We start from the raw sequence: 20,419 nt of genomic DNA, 5'->3' as shown, positions 1-20,419 counted from the left end.
ACGGAGAAGTTATGTCTATTTTCCAGCTCTGGCCAAATGGCTTTTTTCCTCTATTGGAAGCTCAATACTGGGTGTAGACAAATGGTGAACTGAATTTCCCAATGGACTTCAAATAATTTGGGGTGGTTTTTTTTATGAGTGCTGCTTTTGTGCATGCGGTAAACAGATGTAGGCAGCAGTTATGTGTCTGCCATGTTTGTCTGTGGGAGAGTTTTATCACTCAGATGAGAGTCTGCATACATCTCTTCAGGGTTTGGGCTGTAAACGTTTTGCTTGAATGTTCAACTGCACTTCTAGTTAAATTTCAGTGCCTCTGTTTTTGGTATTGGATGGTGTTTTCCATGTTTAATGGCTCGACTTGTCACCAGTTGAAGATATTTATGAAAACTGGTGTTTTGACCACTTTGATTTCTTAGTCATGTGAATCACTTTACATTGTAAGGTACTGTTGCTCCTGTCCTGCTTCTGGGCACCAAAGCCTGATCCTCTCTTCCAGCTGTCTAGAGATGCCAGCAGCCAAATGATCAGAGTCATGAAGGGCAGGGTGCTGTCCTTTCACTCCACCCAAGCAGAACCAGGCACTTGCACTTTATTAAAGTGATCCTGGATCCTGAAAAGGGATCCATGTGAGAGAACCGGTATGAGCGCAGTGGATGCATTTGCAAGAGCAGAGCTCTCGGTGGTGGGCTGGAGTAGCTGGTGAGCCAGCTGGGCTACTGCTCTGCTAGGTCCTCTCTCCGCCTGCTGGAAAGGGCTGGGCTCTTCCCCAGGCTTTTGGGAAACGCAGCCACACTCCGTGCTCACCGCTTCGGCATCACAGGCATGCTGCGACTGGAGGGCTTCATTCTGTTCTTTGTACCGCTTGGGAAGAAAATGGTTCCCTTTCGTGCAGCTGTGGTGGGATGTGGTTGCACATCCTGGCACAACAGGCACTGCATGGCTGTGGACCTGACAAAGGATGTCTCTGTGAGTCAAAGCAACGTGTACAATTAGAGGGGAAAAATGTGCTGGCTCGCTTGCTTCCTTTAGTGTTTGCTGCAAGTATTACATGGAAGCACCTATGGTGAAGCCTGACACTGATAGTCGTATCGTCTGGTGAAACTGCCTGGAATTAGAAGCTGAATGCCTGAAATGGTTTAACTTCTCTGGAAACCAGACCATCATCTCCACCTCTCTGCTTCCACAGCGGATCAAATAATTGCTTCCAAATGGACGCAAGTTATTAAGCAGTGTGTATAATTAAAGTCAACTCCTTGTGAATTTGATCATTCATTTCCTTAAGGAAAATATGATGAAGTAATTACAACCCAAGCTAAACACAAATCAAATGCTATTCTAAGCGCCATTCTGCACCACAATTCTAGTTTATGAATGACTCCAGGGTTCTATGGCTTCATGCCTGTTAAAGAAATGTGGCTGTGTCTTTAATTGTGTTTATAACAAATGAACAAAAGGTTGCATGACTCATGCACTGTGCCAAGACCATTGCTTGCTCTTTTTGTTCACACACATGCGGTCTCAACAAAGTGGCTCGCTCCTAAAAGAGCATCGATGGCACAGAAAGGAAAAATCTTGTTAATAAATCTGGCCTTGTCAGCTCTTTCTCCCTGAATTCTGTCTGTACCTAAACTAAGCTTTACTTGTATTAGCTGTGGATTTGAGGGAGGTAATTATTTCTTCAATACTTAAGCCAGAGCCCTGTCCTCACCCTCTCCCCTCTCGCTGTCGTTCCTGTGTAGCACATACTTTCCAGTTTCTGTGAAGTTTGGTAGAGCAGTGCAAGATCTGCAGACTTGGCGAACGCTGGGAAAAGGTGGCTCTGGCTAGAGAGAAAGACCCAGACTAGTGTCCCCAGAAGAAAAGGTCTGATGTGTAATCTCAGTTTATAAGTAACACTGAGTGAAAGCAAAACACTGGAGCTCAGCATTATAAATCCCCTGGGCGGAAAGGTGTGTCCGCTCCTCTGAGAAGTTCTCAGTGGCTTCAGGAGACTCACGACCTGAGCCCTTTTCTGCAGCAGGAAAACACAGCTTGCAAACAGGCTGCTTAAGTTATTTTATCCACAGTTTTCTTCCCAAAAGTTACTGAGCAAAGAGCAGGATGCTGGGCTCCTCCAGGAGGTATGGTTAGCGAGCAGGCAGGTTCTGCGGGCTCAGGAAGGGCAGAACAGTCTCATGCAAAGTTGCCTGGCTTAGCAAAGCAGAGGCAGGGCAGCTCTTTCATCTCGTGCCATCCATCTCCTGCAGTGACGCTTTCTATCCGCTTTATTTTTGTGAAGTCACCTCATTTTTGTCATCCTCTTCTAAACTGAGAGGTTTTCTGCAACTCAGTCTCATTCATATTTCAGATCCTGGACTCGAGCAGCATCCTCAAAGTTTTTGATGGTGTGAGATGGACAGTTAGGACAGAGTTCTCTGGTCCAACTCATTTGCAACTGAGTAGAGATCCTTACCTGGCTTCGTAATTTATGTTGGTCAGCTGGAGGACTTCCAGCCAGAGGGACACCAATATGCTCCACCTTTGGTCCTCCTTGTGAAGTAACAAGAAGAAAGCCCTGGGATGGCCCTGGCAGACAAACTAGCCACCCACCTTCTGGCTTCTCATGGTTTCCTAATGCCCAGACCCTCATAGCCGGCCAAGTTTTAAGAGTTTTGAACTGAGAACACTTAAAGCACAGCTGGTTGTTGGTACTATGCCTGATGTGTCCCCCAGCTTCTAGGGAATAAATATTACAACATAGTAGTTTAAATAAAATTAGTTATTTGTTATTAATTGCCTGAGGCTGTGCCAAGTGTACCTGTTTTCTGAGCCCATCAGCTAAAGTTTCCTTGCCTTGGCATATACTCAGATAGTGGACCCCCAGGGCTGCCAAGGTGGGCAGATGTCGGGGTGTGTGTGTGTGTGTGTGTGTGTGTTAAACTCTTAGTGAGGCTTAAACCACAAAATCCAAGAAGTGGGAAGATTGGATCCCCTCACTGCTGTGCAATTAGAACGTGTGTGTGTGTATATGTGGTTTATTGCATTATAAATATCATAGTCAAATTATATAGAATTTTTTTTTAAGTCATCACTCCTTGCCCAAGCAGAAAATGGAGAAAGTCCTGGGACATCTGTCACGGTCATGCAGCAGTTCCAGGGACAAGTGGCGCAGCATCAGCAGTCCCGTGCTTGTTGGTCCCTAGGGACCTGGGCACGCAGACGGGGCAGGGTTTCATTGCTAGGCTGCTGAGGAAATATTGCAGCAGTGAATTTTCTGTATGCATATGGACATTTCATTTAATCAGACTCTCCTGCAAAGCGTGGCAGATTGGGGGAAGAGAAGGGGGCAGCGTGTTCCATTTTCTTATAAAAATAAAAATGCAGAAGCAGCCATCAGATGAAGCTATTTGGGTCCTGCTGCTGCAAACAAAATAAGACATGGAAAGAATTCTGAAGACTTGGATCTAGCTGCAAAGTAGTTCCCATGAAATACCCTGAAAGAAGTGAACATTTTTGTTAGTGTTATGGTACTGTAAGGTTTTTATGGTGAAAAGCTAAACAATTTTTTATGGTAGTCAAAAATCTGTTTAAAAGTCATTGACAGTGGAATATATATGTTTACCTTTTGGTTTGTTAGTGCTCTCTGTTTTGTAAGTGAAGGAAAAAATCTCAAAGTAATTTTCCTGGCTGCATGTTAGTTGATGAACTTTTTCTTTAGACATTTTAAAATGAAAATTTTGGCCACTTTTTTTTTATATAGATGAATTATCGAAAAGATCAAAATTAAAAATAGTACCATGGGAACTATTTGGTTTTAGCCTCAAAAGGAGCAGAAAAAATATCACACTTGTTTAAAATACGAAATGGATCTCACAAAGATAAGAAGCAAAATTGATGCTTTACCAGGGCTCCAGCCAACCTACGAGAGGTGTGGGTGAGGAAAGGCAGAATTGAATGCTGGGATGAGAGAAAGCTTTTTTTTGGTGCTAAAATATTATAGTGGCCCAGGAGCAGTGGGACAAGTTGGTGACTGCTGTGGGTGGCAGTTCAGAGGAGGTGTCTCGCTGGCATCTCCGTAGGCTGCCCACACAGGTGGGGTGTCCTGGCCCTGCTCGGGGTCTGTAGCTGTCGCAGCAATACAAATAGTTGCTAATTTTACTATTTTCTGATGCTCTGAAGAAGAGTTGACTGACCTTTCCCAACCCTGTAGATGTACTTAATCTGCACAGATTAAGAATTAACATGTTGAAGTATTTTTTCCATCCCATAGAAGATTTTCAGCTTAATTTGGAAAGAAAGGGTGTGATTTTTATTGGTGTCTGAAACTAGGACAAGGGGAATGAAGCAAACAGCCTGATTCAGTGCCCCTGCTTATCCTCAGCCATTTTCTGTCATTGCTGGTAGATTATTCAGGCTGTGGTGATAGCCTGGTATGTTCTGGAGCACGGTACAAACTGCCTCTCTTTAGGTGCTCATAATTCACACTCCATTAGGATGGCGATGTAGGGAATACTTGGCAGGATGTCAGAGCTTGCCAGGCATGATGAGATTTGAGTTCATCTCGTTAAACTGCATTCTGAAGTGACAATCCAGTATTTATATATTTTTTTTCTTCTTCAGCAGCAGCATCCCCTTAGGGGGAGCAGCATGGCTTGCTCCGATCAGAGATGCTGATGTAAAAGGGCCTGTGATACCCACCCCGGCAGCTGCTCCATGCAGCACGTGCCAGGCTGTTGCAGGTGTTGGATACTCATGCAAGGTGGTGGGAAGACTTTTCTTTTTTCCCTTTGAAGCTGAACAGTGGAATTATTTTATTAATCTCAGAATTGATGCATGGCACACGAATCTTAGCACATGTCTGTAGGGATTCAGCATCTGACTAAACAGAAAATCTTCTATTTTTAAACCCATTAGGAACAACAATGCAGTGGCAAAGTTTGAAGCAGAGAAGCTAATGGGCTGGCTCTTTTCTCTGAGTATTTGAAAATAAGTAGTGGGTAAAGTGGTCAGTGCTTTGGTAGTCTCACAGGGTGCTGAGCTGAGACTCCCTCTACTACTTCTTGCCCGTAGCCATGCTAAAAACCAGTTGTTGGACTTGGGGACCTTCTTCCTAATCTCAGCAGGTGATAACATCCAGATGGGTGTTTGATGTTTTCCCTTCTTTGTTTTCAGCCCCAAACCGACATACCTCATCCTTTCTTGGGGCAGATCTTCATGGAGAAGAAAGCAAGAATCAACTCTTTAGTTTTGACCTTAGAAGTGAAGTTAGTGGCTGTGGAAAATGAAGGGGCTTGCAAGTCTGTGTCTGAGCCAAGGATAGAGCAAGCAGGTTTGGCATAAGCCACTGCGGAGCTCAGGGCCTGTCTCCTTTGCAAACAGTCAGGTCCTGTCCTGTCCAGCCAGGCACCCCTGGTACCCCTGGATGCTGTCTGCAGGGTTCATCCCCCTCATCTCTGCTTCTGCATGATCTATAACGCCTGTCAGATGGGGATTTCTCTGTTTCGTTGCTGGACTTGTCAATTCTTCATGCTTCATAAGTGCTGGTTTGTACCTGGGCTTCATTTTGGAGCAAAGCAGATAATGCACTTGCTGAGGAACCCAGGTGTGAAGCCAGAGAGCAGAGTCTGCCCAGGTCGATACCCTGCAGCATGTGTGGATGCAAATCGATGCATACTGCTTGGCTTGGGTAAGAAAAGCAACAGAAATGCAGTCTGTTCACTCAAGCTTGGACTAATCTTTCCTCGAAATATAAAATGTTATCTTTTCCAGAGCTTTGCAATAGGAACAACTGAAAGGAGGCATCCAACAGATTTCCCTTCTGGATTTTCCTCTTGCATCCCAAGGTGAAGTTTGGGAAGGGAAAAAAGCGAACCAGGTTGTTTAGCTGGACCTTTGGTGTGTATTGGGTGGCCGGTATTGGTGCTGTGTGGCCATGTGCTTTGGGTACCAATGTGTTCTGTGTTTGGAAGCAGATGGTTAATTTAGGAACAAAGCTGATCCAGTTGAAATTCAGTCAATTCCTAGTCTCGGGGGTTAAATCAATATAAATTAATTCTGAAGTCTGGGAGTGTCCATAGCACATGCATCATGCTGGTTTCTTTTTGTGTTGGCAGCATCCAGCAAACTGAGCGAACATGGAGGAAAAAATTGAAAACAAAAAGGAAAAGAGAAGGAAGGTACCAAGTGCCTGGGTGGGGGAAGGGAAGCGATGGGAGAGGAGGGAGCGTAAGGATAACAATGAAAGGGGCGCACTCTGTCCCTTGGAAGCATCAGCTCAATAAACATCTATCGTAGGATCGTGACCTTGTGATGAGCTATTGCACAACTCACATTGATTTTTAAAGTCTTGATGGGCTCAGAGTGTGGAGAGACCTGTCAGTAGCAGAGAGGAAGGGCCTCAAAGAGCGGTGTGTTGGACTGATGTAGAAGAGGATATAAGAAGTGGTGGCTCTTCCTTTGGGGGAGAGAAGGGGACAATGCTGCACTTAACTTTCCCCACCCCCGAGGTTTAAGGTAAATACGATTCTCAGTGGTATCATCCCTGAGAAGAGCTGCCTCTTGATGCGATTGACAGCTGAAAATGTATTTAAGGAAGAGAACTCTCCAAAGAACGCTCTGTGCTGTGCAGGGCACCCGCATGGTCACCTTACTCCTTTTCATCCATTACTGGGTTGTCTGGAGGGAACTTTTGCTTAGTTGATCTGATGTCACTCACAGACAGAATAAGGGGAAACATGATAATGAGATCCAATTAATAAAGAACAAAATGACGGAATATAATTAATATCAGTCAAGAAAGATTCAGGGAAAATGGGTCTTGTCAGACTTTTTTTCTCCAAGTTTTAGTAGGAGCAAGTATCTGGGTAAATGTGATAAGTGTGTAAGGGTTTTGTCCTAGAACAATATGACCCTAAAAAATGTGATAAACAGATTAAAAACTTACTTCACATTTCAAAAAGCAGTTGTCAAGGAAAAACCTCAAAGGCAGGAGGCTCTTTGAAGGCCTGGCACTATTAAGCGCTTTCATTTGATTTGGAGCAAGCTTGAGTTTAAACCTCACTAAATTCACAGGTGATAATGCACATTGGAAGGATAGTAAAGAGTATTGGAGTTGTATAGAGCTGTCTGGAGTTTTTACTGTCTTCAAATGAAATGTTTTTTTCTTACTTATTTCTTAATATAATGTTCCAAAAGATTGTACTGGCAGGACAGGCAGGGACTGCACTGAGTCCAGACAGGGTGTGATGCTATACCAGAAGCTTGCTGTGGCCTTGGGAGATGCAAGCAGAAGCAGTGAGGATGAGAGCACAAGCTGGTTTTTACCTCTGTACATGTTTTTGCACTAAAACGCAGTCTCCAGTTCTGCTGTGCGTGTTCTCAAAAGGGCATTCTAAACCTGGGGAGGTCATTAAAAAGATTCAAGGGCATGAGAAAGAAATGTCAGCATGAAAAACGTAGAGTTTGGTCTGTTTAACTTGTCAAAAAAGATTGAGATGACGACTTGATTACGCCGCAGAAGAGTCTTTATAGCGAGAACACAAAGCAGCCTTAGTAGTAGAGAAGAGCATTAAAAAAACTGCTTGGTGAAAGCTGAAACCAGACTAACTTAAGGCACATCTCTAAATGTCAGGTAGTGAAATAAACTGCACAGGCAAATGGCAGATTTTTCATCTCTCGATACCTTCCAGAGTGGGTAGCTTTTTAGGAGATATTCTTTAGCCAAACATAAATTGTTTGGCTGAACAGAGCAAAATCTAAGCGCCTGTCAACACAGAGAACTTGGCAATGTGTCTGCTGGTCCCTTCTGGTTCTTGGCACCTGTGAGGTGCTGTGTATCTTCATCCTGGAGATTTGAGCAAAAAATTTCTTCTTCCCAAGGTCATCCTGAAGCAGAATCTGCTCTTCAGATGCGCGTTGCACTGCAGGCTTGACTGGCTGCTTAACCTTTGTCGTTTACTGCTTAACTGGAAAAGGTGCAGGGAATAAATCTGGTGACACTGCAGAAAGCGTCGATACTACTCTTACTTGTTCCAGATACCGCTAACGATTAAATTTAGACAAACGGTTTTGACAGGCAACACCCAGATAGACATGTGTCATTTACCTCCTTGCTTTGCAATTGTGTTGAAGCATAAGATTTCAGGCAAGAGCGGAGACACAACCCCTGTGCCGTGCTCCACGGTGACCAGAGAAGGTTGCCAGTAGGTGACTATTGCTTGTGAAATGTTTTTGGTCCACAGACAAGCAGTGCAGCTTTGTCCATATTTATTTCCTTTCTGTGCTGACCCTTTCCAGGTGTGCTGCTCCTGATCTGCCTTTCTCTCCCAACTGAGGGGGTTAAAACATTGTATTTTTATTACATGCTGACTGTGGGTGAAGTTTGACTTGCAGGGTTTATTGGGTAGTTTAGGAACCTATATCCCATTTCTGATGGCATCTCTGGTGCTGATGCTTATCTCTTATCCTATTTTAGTCTTGATTCTGGTTGCAGTGGTGTGGGAGCTTGCCTTTCTGGCCAGATATGTTACTCCCCTTCTGTTCAAGTGAAACTCCTAGAAAAAAAAAGAGACTGGGAAAAGGCTGGAGAAACCTTTTACCAGAATAACGGGAGATGGTTTGTGAGAGCAAGAGTCGCTGTGCATCTCTGTCTGGAAGAGGAGGGAGGAATGAAAGATTATTGTCATCTATTCCTGTTGTCTTGTTTTCCAGAGTTTGTCTGGTACATTTTTTTTTCTTATTTATTTATTTTTAAATAAGAATATCCATGTGTCATAGCTGTAACAGCGATCAGGAATACTAGAAGGCCACCCACTCACAGAAAGCCAGCAGTGCAGAGCTGTTGCGTTGTGGTGCTACAGCTGAACTTGTCCCGTGCCAGCCGAATTGTCTGCATAATTGGGCAACAGGGTGTTTTTAATTTCTTTCCTGCGTTTCTCATTTGCTGCTTTGCCTGTGGTTGCCTACCCCAAAGCTCTTGTAGAACTAACTTGAAAGGCACCAGAAGGATGAATATTCTGAGAGCGCACACGTGAAGGGGAGATGGGCATCGGTGGGTGTAGGTGACTAAAAGATTGTTTGTGGAGGTGAATGCGAGACAAATTAAATGGACCATTAAGTCTGCCTACAAGGATGTGGGATGCTCTCAAAGGAACCTACAAAGGCCATCAGAGGATCCAACAAGCTGTATGAGGCTTGCAGATGTTCTGCAGTGGTCAGGAGAGTAGGTGAGGCCATTTCACAAGGCTTTGTTTTCGTTGATGCCTATGTTCTTATTCTTGCCTGAAGGTTTGGATTTTGAAGGCCCATTAAAAATGTGTTTTACGTTTGTGTAACTTACTGATTTATACAATGTACTTCATATGTTGCTCTAGGCACACAAACAATACAAACTGTGGTTAGTGTTGACCAGGAACATGCATATTCTGTCCTCTTAGCCCATAGGGACATGCTGCACCATATGTGGGGACAGCAGTTGGTACAGAGCCCTGGAGCCAACATGTTTACCCACTTGGAAACCTCACGATACCAGAGGAAAAGGGACTGTATAGCTGTACTTAAGGAAAATTTTTCTTTGCATTTCAGTGTAGGTATAATTTGAGAAGTAGGATAGGAGGAAGCATTTCTGATATCTTACTGTTTTGGTTTTGTTTTGTTTTTTTTTTAAAGTGCCTGTTCACACCAAGATCTAAATAAAAGTAATTTGGGTCAAGCAGCTTGCTACACAAAACAACTAACAACATTTTGCATATTTTATACAGGTTATTACAGATATCCTTATATTCCCAAAGTAGCTGGGAAAGACCTGTTTAATATTTGGTGATCCTGAGTTCTCTAGGCTCAGTAGCTGGGTCATTTCTTCTCCAGGGGTGGTACTCAAAAAGCTGGTGGTTTTCTGAGGGCACTGCGGGTCAGAGGTTTGTTGCCTGAATCAGGTTAACAGGCGAGCATCTTTAAAGGATTTAGATAATTCTGCTTTGTTCAGAAAACTTGTAGCAGATGTGTTTCAGGATGAGTGCTGTATGTGGGATGAAATCTGGAGCTTCCTAGCACCAGCTAAAGCAATTAATGGTAATGGTATTCATTACATATTCATTACATAACATGGTTTGTTCTGAGAAACAGACTGCTAGAGATGGAAGATGAAAATAGCAGCTGTTAATTTCAGAGGGCTGAGCCTCTGAAGACTGCACCCCGGGGGAACCAGAACCTATTAATTCCCTTTGCGCTGTGGCTGAGGGCATGTACGAAGGGGAATAGTCCTCTCCAGGGTTTTCCACTGCTAGTGCCTTTCCAGGGGCCACCAGGGAATGTTTGGGCCGTACTCAACTATTCCCCTGTGGTCCATCAGGAAGGCCTGCTGCCTTCACAGCACTTCTGGTGCCACCTGACCTCTTCCTCCACTCTGCTGCCTTGGTGCTTACCTGTGGCTTTTGGCTGCTCCACACAGTCTGAGGCAGCAACATGGGATTTGGGAAACGTTTTGAGGCATGGTCAGGCTGTGTGCCTCGGCTCTGCCTGTGGTCACTGCTGCTGTGTTCCCAAACTGGTAGCTCCCTATATAGCCAGCTTGTGTGCCTGCATGCACCTGTACGCGATGCATAATTAATTGGTACAAATGGTTGGAGTAGGTAGGGTGGTGTGTATGTTTTGAGTATCTGCTGGGCCCTGGCTTGCTGGAGCACTGAGTTTGTTCCAAAGTTGACTGGGAGCTGCTGATGAAGTAGGGCTGAGTAACTGAATGCTGCGTGAGAACCAAGTGCTGCCTGGCTACCAGATGCCAGGCTGACCTTCTGAAAGACCTTCTCTGCTTCTCCTGGACTCTGTCATTGTGAAAGGTGCTGGGAACAATAGCTGACTACCATTTTTTCCCCCCTTTTGTTCCTAGATGGGGATGGTCGGAGACTCAAAGGAGCCATCCAAAGGAGCACAGAAACTGGGCTGGCGGTTGAAATGCCCAGCCGGACCGTCCGTCAGGCCAGCCATGAGTCCATTGAGGACAGCATGAACAGCTATGGATCAGAGGGAAAGTAAGTTGCTGAAAGGGAGCTGAGTAATCACTTGTGGGATGCGCTGTTCTTCATGTACCTATTAATTTCCCTCCAGCATGATAGATGATGTGTTTTTCTGACTTGCCTATGCTGCAGGTGTACTGCCCATTCAATTAGAGCAGTTCTCTCTGCCTGCATAGCTGGGACATACTTTAGCTGTTTATATACTTGTTTTAGTGTCCTCATTATTCTGAGCTGAAGCAGATCCCCATTACTTTTAACCACTTTGCCTTTAGAAGAATAATTCAGGGTGAGTAGCTGAGGCTCGTTACTGGTAATAAATTATAAGCCAGTACTTTTTAATGTTGCACAATATTTGTTCACCTCCCCTGTTTCAGAACAGCCCTTTGGTTTGGGGGTAAGTGCTAAGGTGATAAAAAGGATGCAAGTATAAAAATAATCATTCTCATGCCAAAACACATACTTAGAAGCATGCATATACTTTTGGTAATGAATTTTCTTTTGTTTCGTCTGAGTTAAGTGTCCTAAAAAAATGTGTTTTAGAAAAGGCTTTTGACCCCAAGGAAAATTACAACACGCTTTATTGCATTTAGGCTTTATACCAAAATGCAAGGCAGGGGATCCTTAGGCCGGAACTTTGGGGGCCGACTTGTCTCCAGTTCTGGTTTTTCTGTTTCCACTATTTGAAGCCATATATGGAGATTATAATAATTTTATTAAGATGACTATTCATGGGAATGTTTGGAGGTGAAAAACCCCCAGTATTTAAAAAAGGAGGTAATATATACCATCAGATTCCGTGCTTCTAGGTGTGAGGTGAAAATGTTTGTATACCTAAAATGTTCTCTGTTTTAGCCAGGCACCACACTTGGCATCGCTCTGTACACTCTCTCTAGTCCTACGTGATATTCCAAGTACAATGTACTGCTAAAATGCTGGGATAGTCCAAAAACGCTCTCAATTAATGTGATTCTGGTGTTAAATAAGTAACAGGCTGTAAATTAAGAGAGACTTTCTTTAGCGTTAGAAGTAGGCTAATCCTGGAAAGGCATCATAGATCTGTGCTCAAGGTTGGAAATAGTAATGAAGCACAGGCTGCGATAGCAATCTTGTCACTCCAAAGCTGTGATGTACCTTTATCTCTTCTGTGAGCTGCTGTCTCCAGGGAAATATTCCTGCTACACCAGCACAGTCCTGTGGCTTGGAGTTCTGTCTCTGCTACGAGACGCAGAGGATTAGTGATTAGGTTCAGTCCCTTGGCAATGTGGGGTAAAAATCTGCTTTCATGCAGAGTAGAATTCTTTCCTTTTTATATTTGCATAGCTTACCCTCCTGGGAAGGGATATAATTCTCCGAAAGGTCTGTGTCCTATCATTACATATGCTGGCTTGCTTTGATTGGGCTTTCCTGGAGAGAGAATATTTCTGCCAACAGAATATTGCACCCATACAAGTACTGTTTTACCCTGAAGGCCAGCAGCATGTAGCTATCAGCTCAACAAAGGAAGACAAATCCTGTCTTGCAATCCAAATTGTCTATATTAGAACAAGTCTTAACATTTGGTATTCCAATCTTGAACGCTGCCAGAACATCCTTGCCAGCCCCTCTGCCAGGGATGGGGCGGTTTCTCCTCTTACTTCTCTGAAAAGCGTGATTAAGTGGTTCCTGGATGCTTTGTTCTTAGGTGGGATAATTGATGTCTTCTGGAAAGCCAGTGGGAATTGCAGCTATCTGTCTGAGCCACAATTGATAAGCAAACAGGGCGAAGAGTACAAAGAGCTAAGAGGGCTCTATTCTCTTGAAACATGGTGAGAGAGGAGTTTCTCTGCGCTCTACTCCTGCAGCAAAGAAAGGAATTGTTGGGGGAATAGCTTTGAGGGACAGAAATGTATTCTCCTAAATCAGATTTCTCTTGACCTCTCTCATTTGCTGTAGCTGTGTTCCCGGGGAGGCAAAATGAAGATCCATATGACTGTGTTAGCTGTGGCAAGTTTATTTTCTTTTTTAATGCTAGATTTCTGACTGATGCAGATACTCCTAGGTCAGAGACAGTTTTCACCAGTAACTGCCAAAACCCTGGTTTTCAGCAAGATGAGGTTGCCCTAGTTCTCCCTACCCATGCATCTCTTTGGTACGTTCACACAGGGAAGAAAATGGATTCAAAGCCTCATCTTCCAAGAGGGCTTATTTCTCAACTTCTGTATGTTTTTATAAACCTTTTCAATTTAAGAACTAAAAGGACAACTTCCAAAGGCGGCACACTGAAACGATCAAAGATTTGGTGAAACTTTGTTGCAGAAGGCCTAAACACCTGCTCTCAGACATACAGAGGTGCTTTTGAGAAGTGATGCCATTTGACTGCTTTCATGTTGGTGGCAGCGAGCTACAACTGCTCTGTGCCAGCGCAAAGTATCGCGAAGAATTTTCTGTAGTGTGTGATTTTGAGCAATGCTGCTTTTTCTCTGAGTACCAGAGTGCATGAAATCCACTTTTTTTTTTTTTTTATGGAGACGCTTACTACAGGATGTACTTGCCCTCAGATATGTTAGGCCCTCCTTCAACAAAATATTCCCTTTAGGGTTTTACCTAAAGATGAAGTATACTGAAGATTAGCTGTTCTTTAAATTCCAGCTCCTGGAGTTTAAGCTCATACAGCATGCCAGTAAATGCTGACAGTATCAACACGCTGCTTCATGTAGTTTTTTGCCATATGAAAAGTCCCCCAGCCATATTACTCAGCTTTTATACTGCACAGTGGTTGTGCACTCGTGTAGCAAATTTATATAATAAAACTCAATGTGAGACTTTATAGAAGGGAAAGACGATATTTATTCTAAACAAAACTGTTTTCAGTCACTTGTGCTTCTAGGTTTCACTCGCTTGTGCTCTCACCGCCCCTGCAGGCGCCAAGCCTTGTGCATCCAGGTGCTGTAGGCAGGCTCCGTTGTGTGCTGCAGGGAGGACCAGGGACACCATCTGTCAGGCCCTCACTGTGTCTTCTGAGTTGTTCTTCACAACAAACCGGCTCTTGGGCTAGTTTTTTGATGCTTTCTCGGGCTTGCCTGTTATTACGGTGTAATCTTTCACCTTGAGGTCTTGCTCTTTTTGATCTCTGTGGATCTTAAGCAGTGCTGCTACCTTTTTGTTCCCTTGTTTGTGGGCTCTTCGTGGCTGCAGTGTGCTTTCAGACAGGCTGTGGATGCGATATGCTCTCTAACCTTGTTGTTGGTCCTCCTGTTGTCAGAGGGCAGGTCTGCTGCTGACGGGTTGGTTGTGCTTTCTCACAAACAGATGTTTCCATTCATAATTCACCCAGACCAGTCTTAGCACTGGTTACAAATCTCTACAGCAGTATTTTCTTCTATGTATGTACTTTAAAAGCTGCATGAGAGGACAGTTACCCACTGTAGCAAGTGCCTACCAGGTAGTCCCAGGACACCCAAGATTAGTGCAAGGATAAAATTCTGGATATTGCAATAACTCACAAACAAACTCCAGAGATTCAACAGAGATCTCCAGCTCCATCCTGGCTCTTGCACAACATACATCTTGTTTTGGCTGAGTTTTGCTGCAGCTGCACGAGACAGTGTACAACATTCAGAAAGCAATAGATTCTGGACTTGTGTGTAACTTGTTCCTGCCAATGACTTTTCTTTCTGAAAACGCAGCAGAAAGACAAAAATGGACCTGGAACAAAAGACCGTTAACTGCCATAGTCCCTAGTAAGTGGTACTCGCCAGGTTTTTTGTTCTTGCTGGCTACTGCTGAGATGGTTAAGTTACGGAGAGCGAATGTGATCTTACCTTAGAAAAGCACAGCAAGTAATGACTAGCGAAGACTTAGAGGATGGTTCTTGTATTAGCTGAGACTATGCTGCCTGTCCAGCAAGGAAGCATCTTGTTAGCCTTATCATCTCTCTTTCCCCACTGTGAGGGCAGCACCAGCCCGAGCCCTGCCTGAAGCCACCGCTGTGTCACAAGGGCTGGAGGCAGAATGCAGCCTGGCACATGTGCCGCCAGCACGGGCACCTCGCACCTCTCGGCTTTGTGCTGCCTCGTGCTGTTTCTACAAGTTTCTACCAGTTCTCTCATCTGTGCTGATGTGAACCAGTGCTGGGAAGGAGCTTGGGCTGGGAGAGCTGCCTGCCCTTCTCTGCTTTACTGTGGAGCGATAGCTAAAAGGAAGCTGGAGAAAATACTGTCTTGGCTTGTGACCGTATGGCCACGTAAAAATTCAATTTTCTTCACCAAAAATTGTCCTTCATTTGAATTACTCAAATCATCATTTAAGAGTTACCAAAAGACTTGATTCCTAAATGCACCTTGGTATCCAAAGCCAGAGGACTTTTAGACTCTTTCATAGAAAATTATCTTTAGGGCTTTCATTTTATTTGAGTCCTTTTAAAAAAATGTAATGAAATGTGTTGTTAGTACACTTCAGGCTATAAGAAATAAAGGCCTTTTGAGATGGAAACTGGGAAAGGCACAGAGATTGTTTCTGTAATAGATCAAGAAATCAGTCAGCCTGTTCATCTACAGCACATGTTAAACCTGTTAAGCTTGACCAGGGTGACTTGGAAGGGATGTGACCTTGAGAGCTGCAGTTACAGCAGTAAATACAGTGAATCCCACCTTCGGCAACCTCTTGGGAACAGGCAAAATTGCTCTCTGAAGGCAGGTAGCTATCTTTTATTCAGCGCATCTGAGATGACTAGCGATTGCTAAAAATGGAGTTAGCCTGGTAAGTTGGGGAAGGGAATGGAGGAGGTCTTTGTACGAAATGCACTGCGTGGTTTTTATAGCACCATTTAGGTGGCAGGATTCATACAGCAGAAGGAATCGGATACGCGAGTAGAGCACAGTGTGTTACAGCACATAAGATGGCACATCAGAGTGCTAAAAACATTGCAGAAAGTGGAGTGGCCAGGAGAGAAGCTGAGCTTGTTGAGAGACAGAAATGGGGATATTGCCTGGCAGAGGAGAGGTGTGGGGTTACCTTGGGTTTGGGTCCTGCAGGGATAGATGCTCATAGAAAACCTTTCCAGCCAATGTGAAGGCTCCTGCAGCATTCACATCAACTTTGACAGGGTAAGGGGCTGTGTGCCCAGTCCCCTGACTATGTAGTCAGGTGTGTGTTGTATTAGTAATTCCTCATGTGCACCATAAATACTTTAAAGATGGGGGCAATGGTTGTTAAATTAACCAGTTCTGCCTTCCTCCTTAGCTGACAGATACCTACTTGGCTTCTGTGTGTAAGATGCGATTTAAAAGACCTTAACATGCAATATGGATGAGCGTGATTGTTACTGCTGCCTGAAATTGGAATTCTGATGGGTTTTTTTATGCTCAAATAAAATAACTGTCAAATATGTTATCAATCTCAGAGGAGACTTCCCCCCTCCCCCTTTCTTCTGGATGAAGAAAGTATGTGTTGCTGTCCCTGTTTTTTTAAAGATAGAGCTGGAGAACTTAGGTAGGTGTTAGATGCAGACATACAGCAAATTTATTAGTTCAGCTGTGCAAGTCAAACTGTTCAGTTGCATGGCTGTGTGTAGGCAACTTGCTTGTTAACTGCAACTTTCTGTCATAAGTGGACTAAAAAAGAAAAAGTCGTCTTTTAGGAAATATTTACAAGAACAGAACAATAATTTCTGAGCCCTGAGCCCAAACACACCTCATGTACACACCGGACGCGGTGGAGCACCTCTTTAAAAGCGTATTGCTTCTAAAGACTTGATAGCAAATAGGCGGCTGTGTGGATAGTGTGAATAAATCCATGAAAAGCACAAGACAAAATGTTATCTTCTGAAAATAGCTGTTCTCTGGGTGTGCTGGGGGGTGGCTGCGTGGAAGCTGCCTGGCTTCACCAGCACCCACCTGGCTGAACCCACAGCGGTGGAGCAGCGCGGCTCGGCAGAGGGCAAGATGTGCAGGTGTAATAGGGCGGCAGGAATGGGGATTTGGTCCAAGGGGGAGGACAAAGTCTTCTCGAAATACCCCTCCCCTTGACAGAGCTCTTCAATAAAAGGGTGTTACACCCCGCCTGTGAAGGGAGCAGGAGGTGAATACCTCACCCTACATTTCTTCTGCACAGATATAGCAGGCAGTGTGTGGCCGTTACAGATTGGTACAGTCGAGACCAGTCCCAAAGTCTTGTAAGATAGAATTGAGAAGTACTGTAGCAAGGGCAAAAGAAAGGGAACATGCTGGTCTGTGCTTTGAACTGGTAATACTTGAATTGTGTTTGAGGTCTGATGTGCAAAGAGGAAGGGCTGGGGAAAGATGTGGAAGGAAAAAGTAAAGCAAAGCACAGGAATAAATTATCTAAGGAGGGTTTTTAAGAATAGGTTAGGCAGTTGTCATGAATGATGTAAATAAGACTGCTTTGGCCTTGGGACCTGGGTGTGAACCGAGTTACCTGTGGAGATGGGTTCTTACCGTATTTTCTGTAAGTTTTGCAAGGTTTTGACAAGCCGATTCTGCAGATGCTTGCAACAGCATAATGGTATACCTGGCATACAGAGTCCCAGAAGCAATTTAAAAATAGATTTAGAAAAGAGGTCAGATAAACTCCGCATGGACAGGAAAAGAAATTAATGAAACATTTTCCCTAAATGTGTCTGTGCTGTCACACACTCTGCATGCTAATGCGCCGCAGACGTTGGGAGGGGGTGTGGAAGAGGCTGAGCAGAGCCACATATGCGGTATGAGAGGGATCGGCACAGGTGCTCTGAATTTTCTTTATACCATTTCATATTGAAATCAGCACTGTCCATCTAAGCATTCAGATCTTGGGCAGTTTACAAGGAAACATTGAAAAGCTAGTTCTCCGTCCTAATACGTGTGAAGAGCAGCAGCCTTGCTGTGAGGGAACCGGCTGCGTGATGCTTTGCACGTGGAGAGGAAGGGCACAGATCTTTGCAAGAGGTGCGTCAGGGAGTGCTGCTAGCTTGAAAGAGTAGGGAAGCAAGCAGCTGGCAAAGAGCCTGTAAGCCACTCTTAAATTACACCACAGAGGACAGAGTTCATATGCCCTGACCTATAGCGTGCAACGCAGGAGCACAGTCTTCAGAGACTGCTGCACAGATTTCCTAAATAATCAGGATTATGAATGTTGTGTTTAAAAGAAGAACATCTAGGCAATCTCAGCCCCAGTTTAAGGGCAGGGTTCCTAAGACTGAGCGAACACGCAGTTTTATTCTGCAAAAGAAAGAAATCGTTGATGCTGTCACATGAAGTCAGGAATGGTAATGAGGACCATGTTCTGCCTGGGGATTCATCCGGGCAGCGCTGGCAGCTGCGGGCCGGGCTGAGGGCTCTGCCTGCCAGCTGCAGCCTCGCAGCCCCGGCTCTGCGTGGGCTTGTCTCCCTCTCGCGGGTGTCCAAACGACTGCAGAAGAGCCGCTGTCCCCCGCTCTCCCGAGGTGTGCCCATGCTGCCATGCCTTCTGCAGCGCGTGGAGGCCTCTCTGCTGGCTGGCTGCAGTGCCAGGGACGGCTTGGGCTGACAAATGGGTGTTTTATCCATGTGTCTGAAATGGGGTTTGCAGCCTGTGTTGAGCCTTGGGGTGGAGCGCCTGTGCAAACGAAACTACTGTTCCTAGGGGGTTCTGCTGGTGCTGCTCCACACTGGTGAGCTCGGAGAGCCCGGGGTCGATAGTACCCAGTGTCATCCTGCTGCTGCCTCCTTACCTACAGCCCAGGGCAGTGGTCTGCAGGTCTGCTGGCAGAATGTCCTTCATTTGTCCTTGATGCCCTGGAGGTGTCACTGACCTCTCCGTGCCTTCAAGTCAGTAATGGAGTCGCATTCGACTTGCAACGAATCCCGCAGCAAACCCCATAATCTTTAACTTCATTAAAATCATTCTCATTCAGCTGTGGCAAAGCAGAGCCCATGAATCATGATTAGCAAAAGCAGAGGGCCAGAGAAGAGATAATTAATTTCTTTTTCCTGTTCAAAAGGCTGTGCTGCCCTCACTCAGCGGAGGATTTGTGCCCTTTAGACAAAAGGATGACAAGTGTCACCTGTTAATCCTCCCTGTGTGTGGCTGTTTGTCAGCACAAGATGGCCCTGCTGCAGCCTCGCTCCCCGGGGCCCTGCTGGTTATGACAGTTGCTGTTTGCAAGTCAGCTGCAAAATGCCCCCTCTTTATTCCTCCAGCTATTTTTAGCAGTTTTTTTCAGATTGCAATTAAAAAAAAAAACAAAAAACCACAAACATATCTGGTATTTGTGATAACCAGGTTGTAGCGATTTCTCCCCTTAAGGGAGAGGCATGTTCGATGATGAGAGGGGAAGGGCTTTCCAGAGTCACTCCAGTGTGTATGAAATCCATCTGCTGGCTGTCTCCCAGGGTGGAGCTGCCACCGTCACCTGCAGCAGATCCCTTCGGGAGCATGTCTCCCTGCCAGCACATCTAGCGTGTGGTGGTTCAGCTGGAGGACTGGCTGCTGAATCAAGGGTAGGTGAGAAACGGCTCAGTTTCTTCAGAGGTCAGGCAGGAAAAGTCTGCTGAGCATGCAGAGTGGCAGGGGAGGACTCTTGGGAGCACCAGGGTTGCAATTAAAGAGCTGGAAGAAGTCACAGTGGTCCCTGGAGCTCTTTTCCTCCCTGCTTCAGCTGCAGGAAAAGCAAGCAAGTGAATGGGTAAGGTCTATCCCATTGATCTCAGAATCACACTGTACGCAGCCCCCTCACCTCGGCATCCCAGCTCCTCTCTGAGCACTTGACAGACAGAGCTCACTGAGCTGTATTTGAGCATCCTAAATTTAGCCGATGCAGCTAAATGGTTCCTGCTGTTTTTAATTCACATTCGTACTAAATTTCTGCAGTTTTATTTTCCCCTTCCCTCTCCTCTCAAGGGAGAAGCAATGACTTTCTTGGAGGTAGCTTATGATTTTTCCAGACAGAAATTGTTTCCATTCCAGGGTTATTGGCAATATCCAAATATATGTCCAGGAATCGGTCAAAGCCAAGGAGCCTGATTTAGAGCTGCTGCTTCTAATGTCTAATAAAGCAGCACTGCAAAAGGTCAACCTCTGTGCAACATAGCAGCCAGTCCCACCAGCTAATGGCATAATCTATTAAAGAATTAATTCCCTACGTCTTCGCTTTCCAGTCAAATATAACAACGGGGAACATTAACTGTCTAACCTAATATTGAGTTTCATACAGTGCTAGTAAACCTATTAACTGAGGCTGTTAGCCAAACTGCCGGAGTCTTGACCTTGGCCTGAGTGTTTAAGCGGGCTTTTGGCATTCCTTTTGAGATCAGCCTCGGTGCTACAAAGCAGCAGCAGATTCACTCCAGCAGCAGCTTGACTGCTCTCCTTGCGAGGGTCCGCGCTTGCGGCACAGCCCTGGTGTCCCTGCAGCACCGTCCTGCCCTCCTGCTGTCATTTGTGCTGAGGAGCATTCATTCTTTCAAGGTCAT

The 20,419-nt window shown here is 45.0% G+C and overlaps 1 protein-coding gene across 1 annotated transcript in view; it reads left to right on the top strand.

The window, feature by feature from the left end:
- RIMS4 (regulating synaptic membrane exocytosis 4) overlaps window positions 1–20,419 on the top strand; it is a 56,242-nt gene that overhangs the window by 24,284 nt on the left and 11,539 nt on the right. Inside the window, exon 2 of the mRNA XM_055813719.1 lies at window positions 10,865–11,006. Within this exon, the coding sequence (XP_055669694.1) occupies window positions 10,865–11,006 (142 nt within the window). The remainder of the gene's footprint in view (window positions 1–10,864; window positions 11,007–20,419) is intronic.

The sequence above is a fragment of the Falco peregrinus genome, chromosome 9, assembly GCF_023634155.1.
Source record: "Falco peregrinus isolate bFalPer1 chromosome 9, bFalPer1.pri, whole genome shotgun sequence".
In the NCBI taxonomy this organism is placed as follows: domain Eukaryota; kingdom Metazoa; phylum Chordata; class Aves; order Falconiformes; family Falconidae; genus Falco; species Falco peregrinus.
This window is presented reverse-complemented; position numbering and strand designations above follow the sequence as displayed.